Raw genomic sequence first — 21,731 nt, 5'->3', positions numbered from 1 at the left:
ACTTATAAATCGTAACTTCTAACAAATCTTAAGTTGTCACTGAATGAGTCAGCTTTGGAGAATTACTTTTAGTTTACCGTGTTGTAAGATTTGGGAAGCTACGAACAGGAGAGGTTCTTTGTTAATGCCTCCTTGAAGTACCACAGGGACTTGTGAATGATGTATTAGCGTTAACCCAGCGCACCATCAAAAGACAGAGAAGGCACACGTTTTTTCTTTTTTTTTTTTGTACCAGAGAGCTATTATCTTTGTCAACATCCTTTTTACATAGTCATTCCCGTGATGTAGTGTGCATTTTGTAAACCATGTGCTCGCTTATTCAGGCAATCAGGCCATAATATGTTGTTGAAATATGTTTTTCCGTTTGCATAAAAAAATATTGTTGAAATATGGGTCACATTTTATCAATTAAAATGTTTTTCTCTCGCTGTAAATATATTCTGCTGATATTATAAGCAGAGCCATTAAAATAGGTTTAATCTAGTGGTTTTGCTTGTTTGACTCACTAATTTGATGAGTTAAGTCGTTATTTGCTTAAAATCATTTTTACACGAGTCAGTTAATACAGTTAACTCGCGAGTCAGTTAATTTTACCACCATTGAAGTACATAGATAAATAACTGTTTTCATGTTGCCCAAAAAGAAAAACAGAGGGTAAAAACTGTAAGCACTATTCACCAGTCTTGGACATTAAAGAGTGATGAATCCAACCACAATCTACCATGAATCGCCAGCATGTTGGCAGAGTATAGGCCAGTTTTCTCGTCTTCCTAACCTGAAGTCTGGAATATCCACGTTCTCACTTCTTAGGTGGGGAATGGCCTTTTGCTCTCACTGCGCTTTACTCTGTCTGATTCACTGAGCTTCTGCCATCACCCCCTTCTCTCTCTTTCCCAACGCTTTATCTTCACATGCTTCTCTTTCTTTGGTCCCATTTTGCCTGTGTGACTTTACATTTCACTCAAACGACAACGACAATGCTTGACCAAGTAAATATTGCGACTTTACTTTGGCATCAATGTGGATCTGAATTCTGAAGCATTTTGATTTCTGGGTTTTAGTTGTTTCCTGTGGCGTTAAATACTTAGAGAAGCGTTGCTGCTTGGAGATTTCTGGAGGCATTGATGCGTCCATGGGATCTAGTGGTAGCAAAGGCACTTCCTCTTGCAGTTCGTCGTCATCTTCCGGCAGTTTCCGGAAGGTTCGATCTAAGAAAGGACATAGAGGATTTCAGTCGTATTGTCTGGGAACAACCTCTGGATCTCATGACGCACAGGTTAGTAGTTCGTTCTCCCATCCCTGTAACTTTGTTCGGATTCTCCTATAAGGTTGCTTATTCGAGCTTAAGTTCTGGTTAAGGCACATCGAGAGTTTCAGGGCAGTTTGAACCGGTTCTTCACAGATTCTGCTCTCAATTTTATCACATTGCTTTTACTGTTTTTCTCTGTTCTTGCATTGTACCGTAGACGATCTGTTCTGGTCCTCAGCTTTCTGGTCTCTTGTTCACCCCTTTGTTTCCCCCCCTGCTTAAGTGTCTGTTTTGTTGTTTTGCTTTCATATTAGTGAACTGATGTCTTTTGGGGTAGTTCGTATATCATATGAAAGCCGCAATGCTTAAAGGTGATGAACAATATGTGTCATTTCGAATTCTGTTAAAAAGCATGGGGCACACTCTAGTTTATAATAATAGATGAAAGCTGTCACTGCGATCACTTTGCTGAAGACTCTGAAAAACAAGCTCTAGTCATGTTCACTGTTAGTTGAAACTAATCTTATATATAGGCAATGATTTTATGACCTTTGTTTGGTCTGTCTTTTTGTTCTGGAGAAAACTTTGGTACAGTTATTATATCACATTCTCTAGCATTAACATACGAGTTTTGCATCTAAGTGTATAGGTTTTAGATTTTCTTTTTAGATTGGATTTATTTGAGTGTTTTTTTCACACATTTTTGTTGGAAAACCCAGTAACAAATATGTAAGAGATTGTACCTTAGTCCGTCTGTTTTTTTAGTTTTGACCAGTGAGGCAACTTTCTATTAAATGTAAGAGCAAGTGGACATCTGATAACGGTATTCATACATATTATGGCTGGATAATTTTATTTTAAAAGAATAGAGAGAAGTTATGGTTAAATACTCAAACTGCCAACTTCGAATAGACTACTAAACATATTTATACCCGTGAATTTTAAGTATGAAGATGATTTGATATGTTCCGTTACGGTGCAAGCCAATAGATACAAAATCTATCACGCGGCCAAATTTTCTTGAAATGAGCAACAGATATTTTGAAAATACAATCTCTAAAAATAAGATTTTAAGTGTAATTGGTGCTGACATTGAATTGTAGTAATGCATTGCTTTCGTCCTTAATGAAATGTGTACTATGAGACCTGATTCCTTTCAATCTATTATTCGCGGTTTGTATCTCATGCTGTGGGTTTGTGACCAGAATAAAACAAATGGCAATGGTGTTACATACAACTGTTACACTGGGACGCGCTCAAATGAGATGAAATCAAAGTCTTTTAGAGATGATAAAAGGAAAACATCTGATGACATGCCTTGCATGCCTTCCAACATTGACCTTAGTGAGTGGGATCAAACAAGCATCTCCAGTAATTCCTCCAGAACTCGTAGCCGATCTACACGTGCTTCTTCAACTGGTGGTCGATTCCTTTCTCGGTTTAGCCTTATTCCTGGTAATATAAGCTTCAGACTTAGCAGAACAACCAGTTTAGGGTCATCAAGGTCCTGCCATGCTTCTTCTACAACTATGTCAATATTCAATAATGAAGATGATCGGAGTCTGCATCCAGGACCCACTGGCAGCTTGGTTAATAGAAATGAAACTCGACAATGTAATGACTTGTTTCTTCCTTCTTTTGGTAAATTTCTATACAACATAATGAAGACACTTATAGTTTTTGTTCTAATTTTCCAGCAGCAGATTCATCTGGCAACTTGCAGGGTAATCCCTCATCTTCTTCTAGACAGAATGCGGTTAGAGATGGAAATGGTTCATGTGAAGGGCTGGATCTAAACTTGTTTTCTTCAAGAATTCATGCTGAGACTGAAAATATTGAGGGTCGACAAAATGGAGCTCGAGAACCTGTGGAACGGAATTTTCGGTACAGCCGGACTCTAAGTGTTGGGAGGCTTCGTAATAGAGTTCTTCGCCAATCAGCTTTCTCTGATGTCAGCTTTTGCCCCCGGCAACAAGAGAGAGAAGCAAGGGATACTAGGGAGGATAATGAAAGACAAGCGGGGGAGGGAGATTCAAGAGTATTACCATCTTTTAGTAATGCTATAAATTCTTCTTCTATGTCTGGTTATCCTCCATCCAGTATTTCTAACTCCTTATTCAACATCCAAGACTATGAGGTTGAGAATTCGCGGTCAAGAGAAACTAGGTACCAAGATCTGCTGGAACACAGATCCAACTTCCTTGAACGGAGAAGAAGAATAAGATCCCAGGTTTGTGAATAGATACTGATGCCTTTATATTACTTCGGCTAATAAAACTTGGTAAAAGGGGGAAAACCTGAAAGCATAACCAAAATGTCATTCTTATGAGAACATAATTGTGGCATACCCGGAGGATATAGAAAGGTAATGACATTGATGTTAAGCATAATTCAATTATGAGATTTTAATGTAAAGAAAGAACCGTTGATGCTTGGGATCATTCTGCAAGAGTACAGGCAATTTTATTGACCTATGTATAAACTGGTGCAGGTTCGTGCTCTTCAGCGGTTGGGTAGCCGGTTTGAAAATCTATCTGGACATGACAGATCTTGTATCTTGTCTGGTCAACATAGAAATGGTCATTGTACATGCCGAATTGGTAGTCGTGATACTAGTTCAATTGATGATACCGGTACTAGAGCTAGCATATCAAGAATTGTAATGCTAGCTGAAGCCTTATTTGAGGTATGTTTATATGACGGTGGCTATCAAGATGACCTTCCATTATCTGTTTATACAAAGTGAATCCTCTATACATATTTTAATTAGGTTCTGGATGAAATTCACCAGCAATCTGCGGTTTTATCTTCCCGCCCTTCTGTGTCTTCCATTGGATCTGTTCCTGCGCCTAATGATGTTGTGGAGTCTTTGCCGGTCAAAACATACACAAAGTTGCATAAACATCAAGAGGATGCTGCCCAGTAAGTGTTCGAATTCGACCACCATTTGTTGTTCAGTTTATCAAATGCATGTAATGGATTTTTTTTTTCTTGTTCTTTTGTTGCTTTTATTTCCTTTTCTTTATAATGTTATACTTCATTTTTATGAGTAACGTATTAGATAAAATTTACTTAGCATGCAACTTTCTTGAAAGCAAAGATATCACTAATGAAGATGCAAAAATTTTACCTAAATCCTTTAATCATGTTTTGGGAGCCTGACTTACATCTCAATATGCCTTTTTGCAAGTTAAACTGTTATTAAATCTTGCTGAGATCACCATTTGAATTTCACTAATAGAGAGATTTAATGATGGGGTTTTGCCTATGTCTTTGTCATTCCTTAATTTACAGATGCTACATATGCCTGGTGGAGTATGAGGATGGAGACAGCATCCGTGAGCTGCCTTGCCATCACCAATTTCATAGAACATGCATAGACAAGTGGCTTAAGGAAATTCACAGGTATGGAGGTTTTGCTGTTTCCTTCTTTTTAACCCGCTGAACTTTATATCTTTGCGTAGACAAGTGCTCAAGGAAATTCATAGGCGAGTGTAAAACATGGATGAGTTCTTTTTCTTCTGTATTGGAGGCACCTTAAGTGCATGTTTGGATTGAGGAGATGAAAGGATTAGGTTATATTTAAGTCAGAAGGAAGGTCTCAATTAAAGCTTCCCTTCTCTATTTCCCTTCTCTATTTTTCTCAGTCATAACATAACCTGATAGTGGAATACTGTGTCAGCATCATCTGAGTTGTGTGAATACTGAGCAAATCTTATGGTCTGCCTACCTTACCTTCTAGGAACTATTAACCTGCAGTCCCCCTTGTATTATTGAAGTGAGTCACTGGGGGAGAAAGTGAGGAGAGAAAGAGGGATAGGGGTGAGACCACTGTCTTCACTTTTCCCTCCACAAAATCCTGCCCTTTCTCTTTCTGTCTCTTTACTTTTCCCCCCGTCACTAAAGGGAATCTAGGCCCGCTCCTAAGTGCTAAATGCGAGTAGTTTACATTAGGAAAAAAAGATTTGATCTTTCATTATCTCTTATACTAGCATAGTTTCTGTGGACATTTCTATCTGTGCTATTCTAGCCAAAACAAATATATTTTTGCTGATGTTGAGCAGGATTTGGGACAACTCAAGTTCCTCTGTGGCAAACTTACTGCTATAAATTTCTTTCGAACATATAATAGTCTTCAAAAACTGCCAGTTCTTTGATGGTCAAAATGCACCTTCTTATTTTCTCTGCTTATTTTAATGATTATGTCAGTAGCAGGGATGCTAAAAAATTTAGCTTGTACACACAGGGTATGTCCACTATGTCGGAGGGACATCTGCATATCTGATTCACTGTCAATGGAGAACTAAGGGGCCACTTGTTATTCAAAATCTCCCACGGACCCCAGAAGCTCATTGTTGTGCAACCGAAAGACAAAAATTTAGGTAGTTCATTCCTTTTCTGCCAGTATTTTCATTTTTGCCCAAGGATTATTTACTGTCATTGCTCAATGTAACTTCAACATATGGCAGAAATGGACTGAACTACTGCTTTCTGTGCCTTCATCACCAGATAAAACTCAGAAAAGAGTGAGAGATGGGATGATGTTTTTTGAGGAGGAACATTGTGAATACGTTTCTGAAAAAGGGATCAAAATCTTATGCTGGTCGCGGATATTTATGCCATTTTGAAGAGTCTTCCTTCCCCCTTGTATTTTCCTTCACTTGCAACTAAATATGCGCACTTTTTTCAAAACCCACTCCGGGTTCTGAAAGCAATTATTGATATGCTCCTTTTAGGCATTGATTATACTACCAAAAGAAGAAAAGTCAGTCAAATTTGATGCTTTTGGTTCCCCATGTTTGACTGCAACTTTAGAGGAGTGCGTGCATGAAAGCAATGATCAGTTTTGCATATGTATAATTTGCTCTTTCACTTTTCCGGAGAAAAGGGATAAAAAGGAAAGCAAAAAGGGGGAAGCAAAGCATGTTTGTTGCAGCACAATTATAGGAAGTATTTTGATAAAGTTTATAAGGGTGAGACAAGCACCGATAATTTGCCTGACTGTCTCCTACCGAACTGATAGATCCCTGAGTTTAAACCATACATTTCCAGGGAGAATGGAAAAGGGAACTACGAGTTGGGGCGGTTACCCTAGAAATGAACTTCGCTTTCGTTTTTGTGATTTCAAAGAGTTGGGCTCTTTCTTTCTTTTTCCTCCTCACTTTTCATGTCACTTCAGTAATTAGAATTAGAATTACTAGTATCTCACGAGAGGTTGGGGGGAAAAAAAAGAGTTAAAATGATTATCATAATCATAGTGGTAATTATAATAACAACAGTAATAGGACTAAACACGGGCGTGTTGGGTGGGTTTGGCTACCAATCCAGTGCCTATGGGGGGAAGATCTTGGGTTCAATGGGCTGGACAGATTGGTTGGGCTAGGTTCGGCCCACATGACATTTTACAAGTAATGTCACAGGCTCACCAGGAGTCCAGGATAGGATTTTTTGTTTTTGGTGGAGAAATCACCAGGATAGGTCATAGGATTCGAATCACGCGTCGTTGATACGCACCAAAAGAAATAACACCATTCACCCCAAAAAAAGAGGAAATAACACCAAAAATGAACAATCACATAGCATTTTTTTTTTTTAAATGAACAAGAACGGCAAGAGAGATGCATAGATGCTTCTATTGGAATCCAGGAACAATAGTTTCAATGGATTTTCCCCTTTAAAAGAAAACTACTCTTTAATATAATATTTAATTAATTAATTTGAATAAATTAAATATATTAGTTAAAGTAGTTAATGTTGTATATTTTTTCTAAAACACTTTAAGTATTTTCTTAATTTCCTTCATTCTTTCTTACTTGATTATTATTAGGGAATATTAATAGGGTTAATTTAAAAAAATTGTTAAACATATGAAATAAGTTTTATATATAAGACCAACATCAACTCTCTAATTAGATCCTATATTAAGGAGTGAAGGAGTATTAGAAAACTATTCATGCAATTTATAAAGCACAGCGTTTTTAAGTGTTTTTTAAGTGTCCCTCTTGAAATATATATTTCAGTACGTCCTCGTGAATGCTTTTCAACAAGATTAACAAGAATTCACAGAGTAATTGTATTAAAAAAATATATTAATATTTTATAAACTTTACAATATATATAATGTAAGTCATAAATAATTTATTTTAAAAATAGCAAAGGAATCTACACTTTAAAAGGCAAAAATAAGTTTTATATTTACAAAACTAGATAAAAATGAGTTGTAATATTTAGTAAAAACCCATTAATTATTAATACTATGTTTAATTATAATTTTTTATATTAACGATGATATTGAGAAATGACTGTTGGCAAAAAAAAAAATTACTGATTATAACTGATACCGGACTGATTATAACTGATTATTGTTTATATATTATTTTATTTTGTCTTGCCAAACAATTACAAATGAGCTGAGTCACAAAAAGAGGCGTGGAAAGGGAAGCAATGGATCATTGGATTGAAAGTAGACTTCGGCACTGTGCAGTATTCGACAATCAATCGAGAGAACAGGGCAGTATGAATGAATGAACTGGGAATGAGTAGAGATGTAGAGTAATGGAATTACAGTGAAAACAGTAATGAAGGAGAAGGATCTGAAAGATGAATAGCATCAACGACGACAATTCCAGACAAGATCTCGACCCTCAAAGTGACCACAGTTCTGACTATTTAGCTCACTCTCTTCCTCTCCAGACTCAGACTCAGCCTCAGCCTCGCCGCCCTCGTGGCTTTGCCGCCACGGCGGCGGCTACCACTGCCCCTAATTCCGCTGGAAAGGGAAAGAAAGAGAGAGAAAAAGAGAAGGAGCGCACCAAGCTCCGAGAGCGTCACCGTCGAGCAATCACTAGCCGTATGCTCGCCGGCCTCCGTCAGTATGGTAATTTCCCTCTCCCGGCTCGTGCTGACATGAATGATGTGCTTGCTGCGCTTGCCCGCGAGGCTGGTTGGGTTGTTGAGGCAGATGGCACCACCTACCGTCAGTGCCAGCCTTCTTCGCAAATGGTTCGTGTGATACGCTTCAAAATTCTGTGCTCATGTCCGCAATAGTCCAGTAACCTCTTCTTGAATTTGCTAAAATTTATATTTAATTCATCTCTTGCTTTTGATAGTCATGCTTAATCGATGGGGTGCTTGCTATTCGCTTCCTGAGTTTTGACATTCATGGAAATTGATCATTGAATTTTGAGTAGTTTTATTTATGCGGAAGCCATATTCCTATTTAAGATAACAGAGCAACTTTATCCGTTATTTTTTTTATTTTTATTTTTTTTGCTTAGAAGGTCGGAACTCGGAACTAAGCAAATGTAGCATCTTAGTGAAAAGTTGGCATAGGTCAGCCAACGAAATCTATGTGAGGGCGATTGACTTCAAGTTTATTAATGGTGTTTACTAGAATATCGGCTGACTGAGGGGGATATAGGCAAAGATAAAATCTTATTCTCTAATGTAGAAATCAGTGTAGGTTGGTTTTATGTTTTGGTAACTTGATTAAGTGCATGCCTGGCTCCGCGAGTCCCTACCACCAAAACCATAGTTGATGGAAAGAGGCTTTCCAACATGAAACCAAACACGCTAAAACATGTTTGAGTAGGATTTCAAAGTCAGGAATGGGAGTTATTCCAATAATTTCCTCCCTTTTGTAACGTCCCTTATTGCAGATCAAAGGATGCTTCCTACTGGTTATAAGGGAAGACTCCAGAATGGATATGCTATTTATCTTCCACTAACTTAAACTCACAGTATGAAGACGTTGTTGCTTTAGTAGGTCCATCAGAAGAAAAGCCTACCTGGCAATTATTTTCCGGATCGTTGTTGACCAGAACCAGGAGAAGAAAAGAAGATAGAATTATGACAGATGATTGATTCGGCAATAAAATAATCTGGAAGTTCTTTAGTTTAAAACCTCACAAAACTTATAATACTGTGCAGGCATCATTTGCTGCAAGGTCAGTTGAAACCCCACTCTCTGCAGGGTCTTTAAGAGCTTGCACTGCTCGAGAAACACTAGAGAATCAACCCCCAACACTTAGAATTGATGAAAGCTTGTCACCTGCATCCATTGATTCTGTTGTAATTGCAGAGAGGGATTCAAAGAATGAGAAATATCCAAGTGCAAGCCCTATCAATCCGGTTGACTGCTTGGAGGCTGATCAGGTAATTTTGGTGTATAATTCAAGTGTCTTAAGTTATTATTGATGTAGATTTAGCTCTATATGAGTAATCTTATTGGTTGTCTTCATTCTTCTTCATCAGTTTTGTTAGCTTCGCTTGAAAATCGCATACTTATCATCTAATTTTGCACTCTAGTGTTTGGTATAACTATGGCCATAGTCATTAATTTTATATTGCTTCTTAAATTCTTCTTCCATGACTTCTCTGTTTTTTAATTTATGAGCTTCGTTGTCAAGCACACATTTGACAATTCTAACGCTGACATGCTTTAAATAAATTGTATATTGCACCTGAACTTTGAAGGGTTTTGTCTTGATTCCTTATAAGCAAGAAGTCTAAATTCTATATTGCAGTTTTAGGCTGACGACTGATGAATATTGCTTTATTTCTGTAAACTATTACTTGTTACAAACAGATGTTATCCAGAACCACTAATGATGTAATTTATTTATGCAGCTTATGCAGGATATTCATTCTGGGGTGCATGAGAATGATTTCATGGGCACACCTTATGTTCCTGTTTATGTGAAACTTCCAGTACGTATCTCCTATTTGCTGCTGTAACCCTTTTTCTTTTCTTTTCTTTTCTTTTTTTTTTTGTGTTAAACCAGCATTTTAATAACTGTCCAATTTTTTTCCCCTGAAAACAACAAACAACACATTCTGAGGTTCTGTTTTTAAGTCGTTGACTGTTTTAGACTTTTCATTTGCTTATAGGATTTCTATTTCTAAAATATGGATTTTACTGCAGGCTGGTATTATTAACAAATTTTGCCAGTTGATTGATCCTGAAGGAATTAGACGGGAGCTAATTCACATAAAGTCTTTAAATTTTGATGGTGTCATTGTGGACTGTTGGTGGGGCATTGTTGAAGGCTGGAGCCCACAGAAATATGTGTGGTCTGGCTATAGGGAACTTTTTGACATTGTTAGAGAAATCAAGTTGAAGTTGCAGGTATTTTTAATTGCTCCAGGACATGCATCTTATTCCCTAAACAAAAGCCTTTGTTCTTATATTTATCACATATTCATGTTTCTGCATATGAGTGCATCTCCATCATCATCTTTGGTTTGGTAATAGGGCAAGCCAGTTCTTTTCTGCGATAGAGTTGCTTTTTCTTGTATTGACTGTTGTTGGAAATTCTGCTTACTAGTGCTAAGAACTTGGGTGAAAAATAGTGAAGGGCAAAACAACAGGGAACGTTAGCGTGATATAAGGGAGTGATGTTTGATTGATTAATAGTTATAAATTATGATTCTATTTTTTGAGATTTAGCGTTTGCTAATAAGCACCTGATGTTAAGGGGCAATTTGACGTGTGTTGTGTCATATTTGATATGTGTGGATTTGTAGGATATGGATCGGATCCAATACTAATCCCTTTTTGGGGAACTATTGATGTCATAAATGGTTTGTTATCAGAGATGTAGGGATTATTCATTATTTAATATGGAATTACAGAATTCATTGGGCCTTAGGATCATATATTGTTATTCGCTAGTAGGATTAGCATTTAATTCTTATCTTGAATCAGGATTCTGATTCTTAAGTTTGGATGTTTGTCCTAGTTGAATTAACATTTTTTGAGTCACTTACCTGATTCTCATTTCAAATTTCGAAGGTTGTTATGGCTTTTCATGAGTATGGAGGGAATGATTCCAGTGATCCATTGATTGCCCTCCCACAATGGATTTTGGACATTGGAAAAGACAACCGGGATATTTTTTTCACAGATCGTGAAGGACGGAGGAATACTGAATGTCTTTCTTGGGGCATTGACAAAGAGAGAGTTCTGAAAGGAAGAACTGGAATTGAGGTGTGAAATACCCACTACATCTTTTAATTTCATATTCCATTGTTTGAAGATGAAGTATTCTCTCGGCATCATCGAATGACTGTTAATTGCATTACATGCTGATTGCCAATGTAGTTGTGCTTTTCATTTATTAAGAACGGCCGTTTTTGTTTGTTTGTCTCTTACTAGCCTTGTCTGATATGTGCAGGTCTATTTTGATTTCATGAGAAGCTTTCGGACGGAGTTTAATGACTTGTTTGTGGAAGGCCTCATTTCTGCTGTAGAAATTGGACTTGGGGCATCTGGGGAGCTGAAATATCCTTCGTTTTCAGTAAAGATGGGATGGAGGTATCCTGGTATTGGTGAGTTTCAGGTACCTAATTTGTGTCCCTGTTTCAAATTAGTTTCATGACCTGGATTATAAACGTTGCAGTGCATTTATTTCATACCATATTCTATATTCTGATACTGAAATCCATATTTTGCCTTCTTTTCTTGATACATTTTTGTGATCAGTGTTATGATAAATATCTGCTACAAAGTCTACGCAGAGCAGCCAAATTACGTGGCCACTCTTTTTGGGCGAGAGGACCTGATAATGCTGGACAATACAACTCTATGCCACATGAAACTGGATTCTTTTGTGAACGGGGTGATTATGACAATTATTATGGGCGCTTCTTCTTGCATTGGTATGCCCAGTCATTAATAGATCATGCAGATAATGTTTTGTCCCTTGCGAGCCTCGCTTTTGAGGAAACAAGACTAATTGTCAAGGTATGTTTCTGCTACGCCATAGTTTTGTCAACATTTGTTTTATCTTCAAGCTGTGCAACGAAATTTGGTTGGTTTATTTCAATTGCAGCATTAAGTGCTGATGGATGCGATCCATGTTCAGATATATTCCAGGGGAAAGAAAAGTAACGAAATTTACTCAGCTGCAGTAAAATAAAGATTTTGGTACAAGTAACTTTGACTGGAATCATGTGTTAGAGGAGAGAGAACGTATGGCTTTTGGTTAGGAAAATTTTCTGGGAACCCAAGAGTGAATCAGAGGCGCTAGTTTGCTTGGGTATAATTATAAGTTGTTTGCTATGAGGTTCCCCAATAGAATTATGACGTTGAAAATGTTTTGTGGAGCAATCAATAGATGATGTTGGTTGTAGAAAATTTTTTTGCCTTGTTTTTATTGGTTGTTTATGAATCAAATTATAAACATTTTAATTGATGAACTTTGGAATGATTCCCTTAAGTAATTTATATCTCTTTTATACCCGCTTTATTCTATGATAATTGTAATTGTTTGTTTCTGTCAGAAATTTGTCGATTCTTGAAAAGCCATGAGCTTGGTATTCAATTGAGTTGACAAGATTAAAAAAGAAGTTATTTTTTGACCTGAGCTTTCATTCGGGTGTTATTTATTACCATAGCTTATGAACCTTTGGAAGACTGATCGTTACATCTACCATCATTAATTCAATTGAAATGACAAGATAAAAAGAAGTTATTTTTGGACTTGAGCTTTCATTTCGGTGTTATTTATTACCATAGCTTATTAACCTCTGTACGACTGATCGTTACGTTTACTATCATTAAGTGGACCCTTGGAACTAAACATTTGAGACTGAAATTTTATCATATTATTGAAATGAACGGAGGGTTGCCTGAAAAGATGCTGGTGTGCAGGTTCCTACTGTATACTGGTGGTACAAGACTGCTAGTCATGCAGCAGAGTTGACAGCAGGATATCACAACCCTACGAACCAGGATGGATACTCTCCTGTTTTTGAGGTTCTGAAAAAACATGGTGTGACGATGAAGTTTGTCTGCTTAGGATTTCAGCTTTCTAGTCAGGAAGCTGACGAGTCGTTGGCTGACCCAGAAGGCTTAACTTGGCAGGTAGTTTTCATTTTCTTCTACCAGGCATCGCGGTCTGAACCCAGCTTTTTAAGGCCTGAGCATTTGAAGTGGTCTTGCTTAAAGGCAGCATTTATTTTTTATAATGTTTTTGAAATTTGCATAACTGATTTTGGTCATCATGTTCATCCCACCCCTGGATAAATTTATGTAATTGGCATGAGTGATGACCAGTTATATGTTGTATAGGTATTGAGCTCATCCTGGGATCGGGGGTTGATAGTAGCTGGAGAGAATGCACTACCATGTTATGAGAGAGAAGGGTTCAAAAGACTAGTTGATATAGCGAAGCCAAGAAATGATCCTGATCGCCACCACTTTTCATTTTTTGCATACCAGCAACCTTCCATGGTTCAGGGGAATATTTGCTTACAGGAGTTGGATCACTTCATCAAATGCATGCATGGTAAGTTTTATGACAATGCATTCTGATATGAATAGATTATTTATGTAGTGGATGGATCGGAGAGATTGGATAAGCAACGAAATACTACCTCTGGACTACAAACGATATCTTATAATTAGGGCCCGAGGTAGTATATGGGTTAATGGATAGATTAACTGCCCAGAAAACAGGTCATGAACGATGGATTAATTTTGAAAGTTTCTTACTCGACTCTAAAGAGGTCAAAATCAGGTTGGCTCCAATCTACCTATTTGCCACCCCAGTTTGAGCTGTTACGACAATTTTTCTTGAATTGTTAAATATAATGCCCTGATTTCCTATCATTATTATACATGAACTTGTGCGCCATACGGAACCTGAAGAAGGAAAGAAATGACAAGATTGATATAAAAAAGGAATTTCTCTCTCGTTATTGGCCAACCTCTTCCCTTTCCAGTAAGAGAAGAGTGGGAACTCTAATCACACTTAAGTTTAGGGAATTTCATTGCCTGAACCAGAGCGTTGTGCTTTAAGTTTAGGAGGGATAGAGCTAAAAAAAAAATTTCTTTGTTTTTTTGGGGGGGGGGGGGTTTGGTGTATTGAAGAAATTTTAAAAACTACTAGTTTTCCTGTGTATAAAAATTTTATAAGTATTTGGTTAAAAAAACTATGGAAAATGTGGTTCCGTTCCTGCTTGCGCTGCAAAGTAACTTCAACTATAGAGGCACTTTTGCTCTCACATAAACTTTTTGGCTAGGAGGATGGTAACTGGAATTCCCTTTTTGTCCCGTGGTATTCAACAACTATAATTTAGTTGAAACTTGTTTCTCTTTTTAATAGAAAAATATCCATTTGATGTTGGCTTTGCCAACTTCCCTTGCAGGTGACATTACGGGGGACCTGTAATGGCTCAAGTTTTAATTTATAATTGTAGGCAATTTTGGGGGGCATACTTGCCCTCGTATAACGGGTGTAACTGACCCTCTCATGGCAGCCAGGAATATGGTTGTCTGTAATATATTCTTGTAATGTCTATAGGCTTCAAGATACATATAGGGCTTGCTACTTGCCTACTTCCCATGCCTCGCTATTCCATTATATGATTAGAGTTTTGTATGTTTGGTAAAGATAGAAGTAGTGATTAAATGAAGAGAAAAAGTAGTGGTGCGAAAGGACTCGTTCTAACTTCCGAAGTTTGAGCCCCAAAACAGATCTTGTATTAATTTACTAATTTATTGATATTGATATTGATGATTTTGGCATGCCAAGTACAGGGTTAGTTTTTGTGGCTGAAAAGGGGGAAATTATCTTAATCTAAACGAGAACATTTGTTTTTAATATTGGTTTGAAAATTGTGTAGCAGGCTAAGATAATGTTATCATCCATCCATTACGTTATTAATTGTGTCTCGAATGGAAAGTTTATCAATTTGAATTCAATTGTCAGTGAATAAGGATCATAATTAAAATGATTTATTTCCAGACCTGTGCAATTATTCTATGTAATGGAGGCTTGAAGACCGCCTTAAGATCTAAGAAGATTCTAGTTTCCTAGAATACGTAGTATTTGTAGCAGGACGTGATATTGTTCAAACAAATGGTACTCTTACGCGTACGGTCGCAACGCGCAATTTATATGCACAATGTGTGTGTCTATATATGCGTGGGTAAAATATCCCAATTTATCTTAACGTCAAATACATATATGTGCCTCTCATGTGCGTGCATGCGAAAGGAATTGAACAATTTACCATTTAAATATGCTCTGTGCCGAAACACAAGAATGGATTTAACTATGAGCATTAAATTTAGACGGTACACGTTAAAATTGAACGATCTAAATTCAACATGAGTTTATTTTTATATTTTAATAGTTTATATATAATTTAAAATAAAGATTATCTTTTAATCGTCAGTTTTTTAAAGAATATTTTTTATTTAAAAATAATCAATTAAAAATTTTAGATCTTGATCGCTGAACATTTAGATGAGATGAGCTAAAAACTAAGATTTATATTGCTTGATTCTATACAATTCGAAGAGAAAAATAATTTTTTAATAATAAAATATATTTTTATATGTTCACCAAAATTTTGAATGTTTCAGTAATATTATAATTTTTGGTTGAATTATTTTTAAATCCTTAAAATTTAACCTCATTTTGATTTTAGTTTTTAAAATTTAAAGTTGGTTGTTTTGGTCCTTCAAATCCTACTTTAAACACTATCTCAAAAACCAAAAATCTTTGAACAAACCAAAATAAAATCAAATTAAAGACCAAAATTGATATTGAAGGAGTAGAGAAGCAAACTATAGTGCTGACTGTCTAGCTAAGTTTAGTTTTAGTATTGACGGGGTGTTGAAGGTTTTTGACGAGCCTCCCCAACAGGTATTAGGTTGCTTGTACAATGACTTTGTGGGTGTTGCCTTCTCACGTTCAATTTTGATGCAATAAGATAGGCTAAATGCCTCGTACTATCCACCAAAAAAAAGGTTATCAATTCTATGATTTTTGATAGAATTATATTATTATATCTAATTATGTATATTGATTGTACCCAAAAAAAAATACGGACATTGATATTCATCTGCACAACCTAACCTATTGATTTAGGCCGGGCTTTTAGCCAAGCCCATGTATCATTTGAATAAGTATTGAAGTAGTACGGGGAGGTTGAATCCCTTTGTAGTCTTGTTTCCTGCGTTCTCACTTCTCAGTCCTCATCCTCACAGCGTGCGTCCCATTCTGGGAAAAATTTCGAAGTAAAGCCCCTTGTCTTCGCAATTCTTCTGTTTCGAGATTTCATTTAATTTCATTTCTTAATTTCTTTTGCGCGATTCAAATATTACAGCTTTTAATAGCTTTGATTCTTGCTTGAATGCATGCCCTGATGCCCTACCTCCAGAATACTCGTTATTTTGAAGTTTCAGGCTTCGAATTTTAGGGTTCTATTGCCTCTTCCTCCAAACATAACATGGAGGCCATGGCTGGTAACCCTAGAAACAGTAGACTAAGATATCCACCCAAAAGTATTTCATCGAAAACTCCTAGGCATTCATCGCCGATTCCAAAATCGCATAAGGCTTATCAGTTTCCATCCTACTTTGACGCACCGGAAGTTTCATCGTCAGCCAGAACCATCTGCGATATTCTCACTCGAGCATCGCCTAATGATATTGAATCAGCGCTTTCCTCCGCCGGAATCAAACCTTCTGCGGATACTGTCCATGAAGTTCTCAAACTTTCCTACAACTACCCTTCTTCTGCGGTGAAGTTCTTCCGCTGGGCGGGGCAGCTAAAGAAGCATACGGCACGTGCGTGGAACGTAATGGTCGATCTGTTGGGGAAGAACCAACTATTTGAACCCATGTGGGATGCAATTCGATCAATGAAGCAAGAAGGGGCGCTTTCTTTGTCCACATTTGTGTCTGCTTTTGAGAGTTATTGCATGGCTAGTAGGTTTAATGAGGCTGTGATGAGCTTTGAAGTTATGGACAGATATGGGATTCAGCAAGATGTCGTAGCGGTGAATTCGTTATTGAGTGCGATGTGTCGTGAAGATAATCAAACTTCAAGAGCCATGGAATTCTTTGGAAAAATAAAGGAAAAGACACCTCCTGACGGGGACACGTTCTGTATTTTATTGGAAGGGTGGGAGAAAGAAGGGAATGTAGCAAAAGCTAAGAGTGCTTTTGGCGAGATGATTGTTCGCGTTGGATGGAGCCCAACAAATGTGTCTGCTTATGATACATTCCTGACAACTCTTGTTCGCGGGCTGCAGATTGATGAGGCCATCAAATTTCTTAGAGTTATGAAGGAACATGACTGCTTACCAAGTTTGAAATTCTTTACTGATGCTCTTGATATTCTCACAAAGCAAAATGATGCTGCTCGTGCTATCCTTATTTGGAAAATAATGGTGGATGGTGGGTTGATGCCCACCTTGACAATGTACAATGCCATGATTGGCTTGGTCTGCATCAACAATGAGATTGGTCATGCATTTCAGCTACTCGATGAGATGGTCTTCCATGGCGCTTTTCCTGACTCTTTAACTTATAACATGATTTTTGAATGCTTGGTGAAGAACAAAAAGGTTCGTCAAACTGAAAGGTTCTTTACTGAGATGATCAAGAATGAATGCCCGCCAACGCATTCTAATTGTGCGGCAGCCATCACAATGTTTTTTGATTGTGATGACCCTGAAGCAGCGAACGAGATTTGGAGTTACATGGTTGATAATCATGTCAAGCCACTTGATGAAAGTGCTAATGCGTTGCTTTTGGGTCTGTGTAGCTTAGATAGGTTACCAGAGTTGAGAAGGTCTGCAGAAGACATGTTGGACAGAAACGTTAATATATATGAATCAACTATGAGGAGGTTGAAAGATGCTTTCTATAGAGAAGGTAGAAGTGGACGAGACAGATATGATCTTCTCTATCAGAGGCGGAGAGCTCGTATGTTAGTGTAATATATAACACTATACCTCACTATATTTTCTTTACGTTTAGTTTTTTGTTCATGGGGAATCATTTTTGAAGGCATGATGGCCTTCTTATTCTTGGCCATCTTGGATCCATCTTTAAAAGAGTGTTCTACAAGCTCCATATGTCCATCCTGTTTCACTTCCACGAACACCTGGTCCTTTCATATTCTTTTCCTGTTGATTCTTTTTCCTAATGAACTCCTGCATAAATGTAAATATTCTGGTTTTAAGTGTCAGTTGCTTTTTGCTTGAGAGTGAAGGTTTCTGAAGCTGGCATCACTTTGCTACTTGAGAATGAGATGACCTTCCAGATAGGGATGTTTATGAAATGTAGTTGATTTGTTTTGCATGGAAGTGATTGGGGTTTTGTTCTCACAACATTGTGATCATGAATGTGAGCATACTTAAGGCAACTGCTAAAGTTGCCTCGAGAATTGATAATCAGTGTATGATTGTCAACTTATTGTCATTTCTATATAAGCTCCCCTGTTACTTGTTCACATTTATTGGAATGTGATAGATAACATTCTTTAGCGTGTTAGGATTAACTTGTCCTTGACAATACTTATTTCCATGCTTAGGGCGAGTTTGCTCTCATAGTGAGAACATTGTGAAACCATGTTTGCTTGGAATAGTTAATATAGGGTTAAAGTGCAATCCCCCTATGAAGTATTCAAACATGTGCAATTGTAATTCTCTACGTTCTTTTGGATGCAATTTATCCCTTAACGTGTTTTATCTTGATGCAATTTGCACAATCACTAGCTGTTTTGCCAAATAGTGTTAAGAATGTTCTATTAGCATAGGAACCTTGTTGCACATAAGATCTGGTTGAAGACACGTTGAATGGAGATGTTGGAAGCTTTGACTAAAATATTTGAGTTAAAAGCCTAACCAAATCCTATTGAACTTGCAATTGTGGGAGTTCATTCTGACAAGAAGGAAGTTGAACACCTGGTAAGTGGAGCAACATAATCCTCATCGTTGTCGGTGACAAGAATTAGAAGAAGGGTGATTATGCTTAGAGCTGGAGTGTATAAAAGGTATAAAAGATTGCTCATTAAACACATACCCCCTAATAGTTATAGCACCTATAGAATCTTCTCCGGGGATTGCTTTCGCTTCATGAGGCTCATCGAGGATTCAAAAGATTGCGGTGGTAAAACCTTTAAGTATCTTTGGACCCTGACTTCGCACCACCTTTAATATAATCACTCCTCTTCTCATGCTTGCTGATAAGAATGATGAGGATTCTACTATTGTGCTCTACCTACCTTGTCTCACTTCCTTCTTGCCAGAGGAGATTCTCATAATCACAAATTTAATAGGGTTTGATAGGCCTCTCAATTCATGAATATCTCAGTCAAAGCCTCGAACATCTCCAGCCATATCTTACATGTGATATGGTTTGTGAGCCAATGCAATGTTGTTTGATAAAATTGTCAAAGATGGTGTGCACCAAAATAAGATACATCGGGGAAGAAATTGCACCTAAGAGAAATGTAAGGATTACAGTTGCACTTGTTTGGATACTTTAAAGGTGGATTGCACTTTAACCCATTAATATACTATCATGAGAAACTTAAGTTTACAAGGACAACAGTCCAACCCTCAAGAGCAAAGGCTCTAAGCGAACCCTAACCCTGAGGAAGTTGTAGATAGCCAGTCATGCCATTATTGGAGAGAACATTCAGATTTTGGCAACCTTACCAAAAGATAAGGATGAGGGCTCACAAAGCTACCTCAATGATTCCATCTCGATAAGTAACACTACTACTAATGGAAGAGCAAACTCATGAATTCCATGCAATAAAAGCAGCCTATATAAAGTCACCATCACAAGCAATGATGATACATCAACCACGAGAGTCTGATGAGGACCTTTAAACAATCCCAACCTACTCAACTAGATTTAGGCAGCACCAACCAAGTCCATCAACAATCATTTCAAATCAATTGAGATAGGATGAAAGTACATGCCTTCTCAATACCAACCATGTCCACCAACAATAATTTCAAATCAAGATGGAATAAAAGCACATGCCTTCTCTGCGACATTGAAGAGAGCTCTGGGGTTCCATAATTTACTTATAGGTTTATGCTCTCTCTTCCTTTGCACTATTGCCATCTTCTAGTCAGCAGGGATTGCTCCATCTTGATTGTAGCCACACATCACCAAGACCCATGATGAATAGAAAAAGAAACCCTGTCCCTCCTAAACACATGTCCACACTAAACAACCACTTTCTCAACTTACATTGGAGAGAGGGAGTAGCACTGAGAAACTTCCACAAGGAGGAAACGGAAGAAACTCTCAGAGAGAGGTGGGGAGAGAAGCCCACTCTGTTTTTTTTATTTATTACTACCTTGTGATTGCGTAGGACATGATTTGGCATGCACAAGGAAGACCTTGCTCAATGTTAAAATAGCGCATTTAAACTGGAATGCAGTTGAGGCACCTCTTTTTAGGCTCCCCCTTTCGGTTAATGCCACACTATTATATTGCACAATATGCTTCGGAAGGATTTATAGACCTTACTTCTGATTTCAATGAAATGTGTGTTAGCTCCTTTTATTGGGATATCCTGCGCTTGTACCTTGGGTAAGTTCTTTGCTGGTGCATATGCAGCGCTCAGGCATCAATGCCATTTGCCATTTTATCTCCCTCAACCCTCGCCCCTTTTTTCCATCTCAAAGCAGGGCTTGATCAGCAAGGTCGTCTGGGCATGCATTGTTAACAGTTTTGTTGTTCATTTGATCCATTATTGGTTATGCCCTATAAAGCATGGATGCTTGAAATTGTAAAACTGTAGTTCTGTTGTATAATATAGAGATGATATTCTTCAATTTGTAAATGAACACTTGATTTTGTTGTATCAAGTTGTGGGTCTGAATTGTGTCAATGGTTCCTACATGTTGTGCCTTTTCTGCCATTTTGTTTTATTTTCGCCCTTCCGCTTTTATTACATATCATCTGATCATTTGTCTCCAGCTACTTATTTGTGCTTTGATGGTTTTTGTTACCTGCATTTTATTAGATGTTGCTTTAAGAGCATCATACTTCTAACAGCATCTATATCCTTTTTGAGTCGCTCACTCTGAGTTCTAGTTCATTGATGGTCGGCTCAGATGTTTGAGATAGGAGTCTCTAGAATCGAACTAAGTAGGTTAAATCGAAGTCTGTCAAATAAAATCGAATGAGATTTTTTTGGGGGGGGGGGGGGGACTGAAACTTTGATTCTTGTATATGGTAATCGATTTTGTCCTCATTCCTCAGAACTAGTGGGGATTTTTTTATTTTAACATTTTGTGATGGTTGATGAATGTGTACTGTCAATAATATAGATTTTTTTTTATCGAGGTGTTTTTGAGAATTGAAATTAAATTATTTAAAATAATTTTTAATTTAGGCTCAATGAATTTGAACATCTAAATGTTCCTCCTTTAATGTTAGGGAAAACATCTAGGCAAGTTTAATTTTCGTAATCTCACATGTACTTGGCATTGTTGTGCATGACATGCTGAGTTTGTCAATAATGAGAGTATTCAAATATTTTATATTTAATATTTTTCTGCATCTAAATGTGTGTAATTTATACTAAAAATAAGTAATTACATTAAGAGCAAGATTTTATTGCATTTCCGCAATCATTTTTTTAATCATATTTTCTATTTCAAATGAAACAGAATTTAATGCCACAAAAAGATATTGGTTTTCCATTTTTTT

At 37.2% G+C, this 21,731-nt stretch overlaps 3 protein-coding genes across 9 annotated transcripts; all 3 read left to right on the top strand.

Moving 5' to 3' along the window:
• The first annotated feature begins 779 nt into the window (after positions 1 to 779).
• Positions 780 to 6,023, top strand: LOC114749333 (E3 ubiquitin-protein ligase RLIM). Of its 6 annotated transcripts, none has more exons than XR_003740545.1 (8): positions 780 to 1,276; positions 2,455 to 2,863; positions 2,947 to 3,479; positions 3,741 to 3,935; positions 4,020 to 4,171; positions 4,544 to 4,654; positions 5,496 to 5,631; positions 5,759 to 6,023. XR_003740545.1 is itself a non-coding variant. In XM_028937839.1 (7 exons), the coding sequence occupies exons 1-7, from the start codon at positions 1,133 to 1,135 to the stop codon at positions 5,554 to 5,556; spliced, it is 1,599 nt and encodes a 532-aa protein (XP_028793672.1). In that variant the 5' UTR covers positions 780 to 1,132; the 3' UTR covers positions 5,557 to 6,023. The 6 variants fall into 6 exon arrangements, 4 of the variants coding, with proteins under 4 accessions (XP_028793672.1, XP_028793671.1, XP_028793673.1 ...); XR_003740546.1 differs by having other exon boundaries at positions 5,719 to 6,023; XM_028937839.1 differs by having other exon boundaries at positions 2,953 to 3,479; positions 5,496 to 6,023.
• A 1,662-nt stretch (positions 6,024 to 7,685) lies between these two features.
• LOC114749332 (beta-amylase 8) lies at positions 7,686 to 14,783 on the top strand. Of its 2 annotated transcripts, XM_028937836.1 has the most exons (10): positions 7,686 to 8,251; positions 9,179 to 9,403; positions 9,878 to 9,958; positions 10,173 to 10,376; positions 11,043 to 11,237; positions 11,425 to 11,589; positions 11,733 to 11,993; positions 12,903 to 13,115; positions 13,323 to 13,539; positions 14,402 to 14,783. In XM_028937836.1, exons 1-10 carry the CDS (start codon positions 7,850 to 7,852, stop codon positions 14,422 to 14,424), a joined length of 1,986 nt encoding a protein of 661 aa, XP_028793669.1. In that variant the 5' UTR covers positions 7,686 to 7,849; the 3' UTR covers positions 14,425 to 14,783. The 2 variants fall into 2 exon arrangements, with proteins under 2 accessions (XP_028793669.1, XP_028793668.1); XM_028937835.1 differs by lacking the exon at positions 14,402 to 14,783 and having other exon boundaries at positions 13,323 to 13,801.
• A 1,445-nt stretch (positions 14,784 to 16,228) lies between these two features.
• Positions 16,229 to 18,479, top strand: LOC114749335 (pentatricopeptide repeat-containing protein At1g77360, mitochondrial-like). The gene has a single exon (XM_028937842.1). The coding sequence runs from the start codon at positions 16,493 to 16,495 to the stop codon at positions 17,987 to 17,989; it is 1,497 nt and encodes a 498-aa protein (XP_028793675.1). The 5' UTR covers positions 16,229 to 16,492; the 3' UTR covers positions 17,990 to 18,479.
• Positions 18,480 to 21,731: the final 3,252 nt, after the last annotated feature.

Source organism: Neltuma alba, unplaced genomic scaffold, assembly GCF_004799145.2.
Source record: "Neltuma alba isolate B1F8T4 unplaced genomic scaffold, ASM479914v2 tig00006019_pilon, whole genome shotgun sequence".
In the NCBI taxonomy this organism is placed as follows: Eukaryota; Viridiplantae; Streptophyta; class Magnoliopsida; order Fabales; family Fabaceae; genus Neltuma; species Neltuma alba.
Note: the sequence above shows the minus strand (reverse complement) of the source record. Positions and strands in the feature narration are given on the sequence as shown.

What these genes read in the sequence shown, in the direction of transcription:
- LOC114749335 (XM_028937842.1), top strand. Translation starts at nt 16,493, where the DNA reads ATGGAGGCCATGGCTGGTAACCCTAGAAACAGTAGACTAAGATATCCA.
- LOC114749333 (XM_028937837.1), top strand. Translation starts at nt 1,133, where the DNA reads ATGGGATCTAGTGGTAGCAAAGGCACTTCCTCTTGCAGTTCGTCGTCA. An exon ending in TAGCTGAAGCCTTATTTGAG is followed by an intron (nt 3,936 to 4,019) that starts GTATGTTTATAT and finishes TATTTTAATTAG; the next exon opens with GTTCTGGATGAAATTCACCA. An exon ending in TGGCTTAAGGAAATTCACAG is followed by an intron (nt 4,655 to 5,495) that starts GTATGGAGGTTT and finishes TTGTACACACAG; the next exon opens with GGTATGTCCACTATGTCGGA.
- LOC114749332 (XM_028937835.1), top strand. Translation starts at nt 7,850, where the DNA reads ATGAATAGCATCAACGACGACAATTCCAGACAAGATCTCGACCCTCAA. An exon ending in CTGGTATTGGTGAGTTTCAG is followed by an intron (nt 11,590 to 11,732) that starts GTACCTAATTTG and finishes TTTTGTGATCAG; the next exon opens with TGTTATGATAAATATCTGCT. An exon ending in AAACAAGACTAATTGTCAAG is followed by an intron (nt 11,994 to 12,902) that starts GTATGTTTCTGC and finishes GCTGGTGTGCAG; the next exon opens with GTTCCTACTGTATACTGGTG.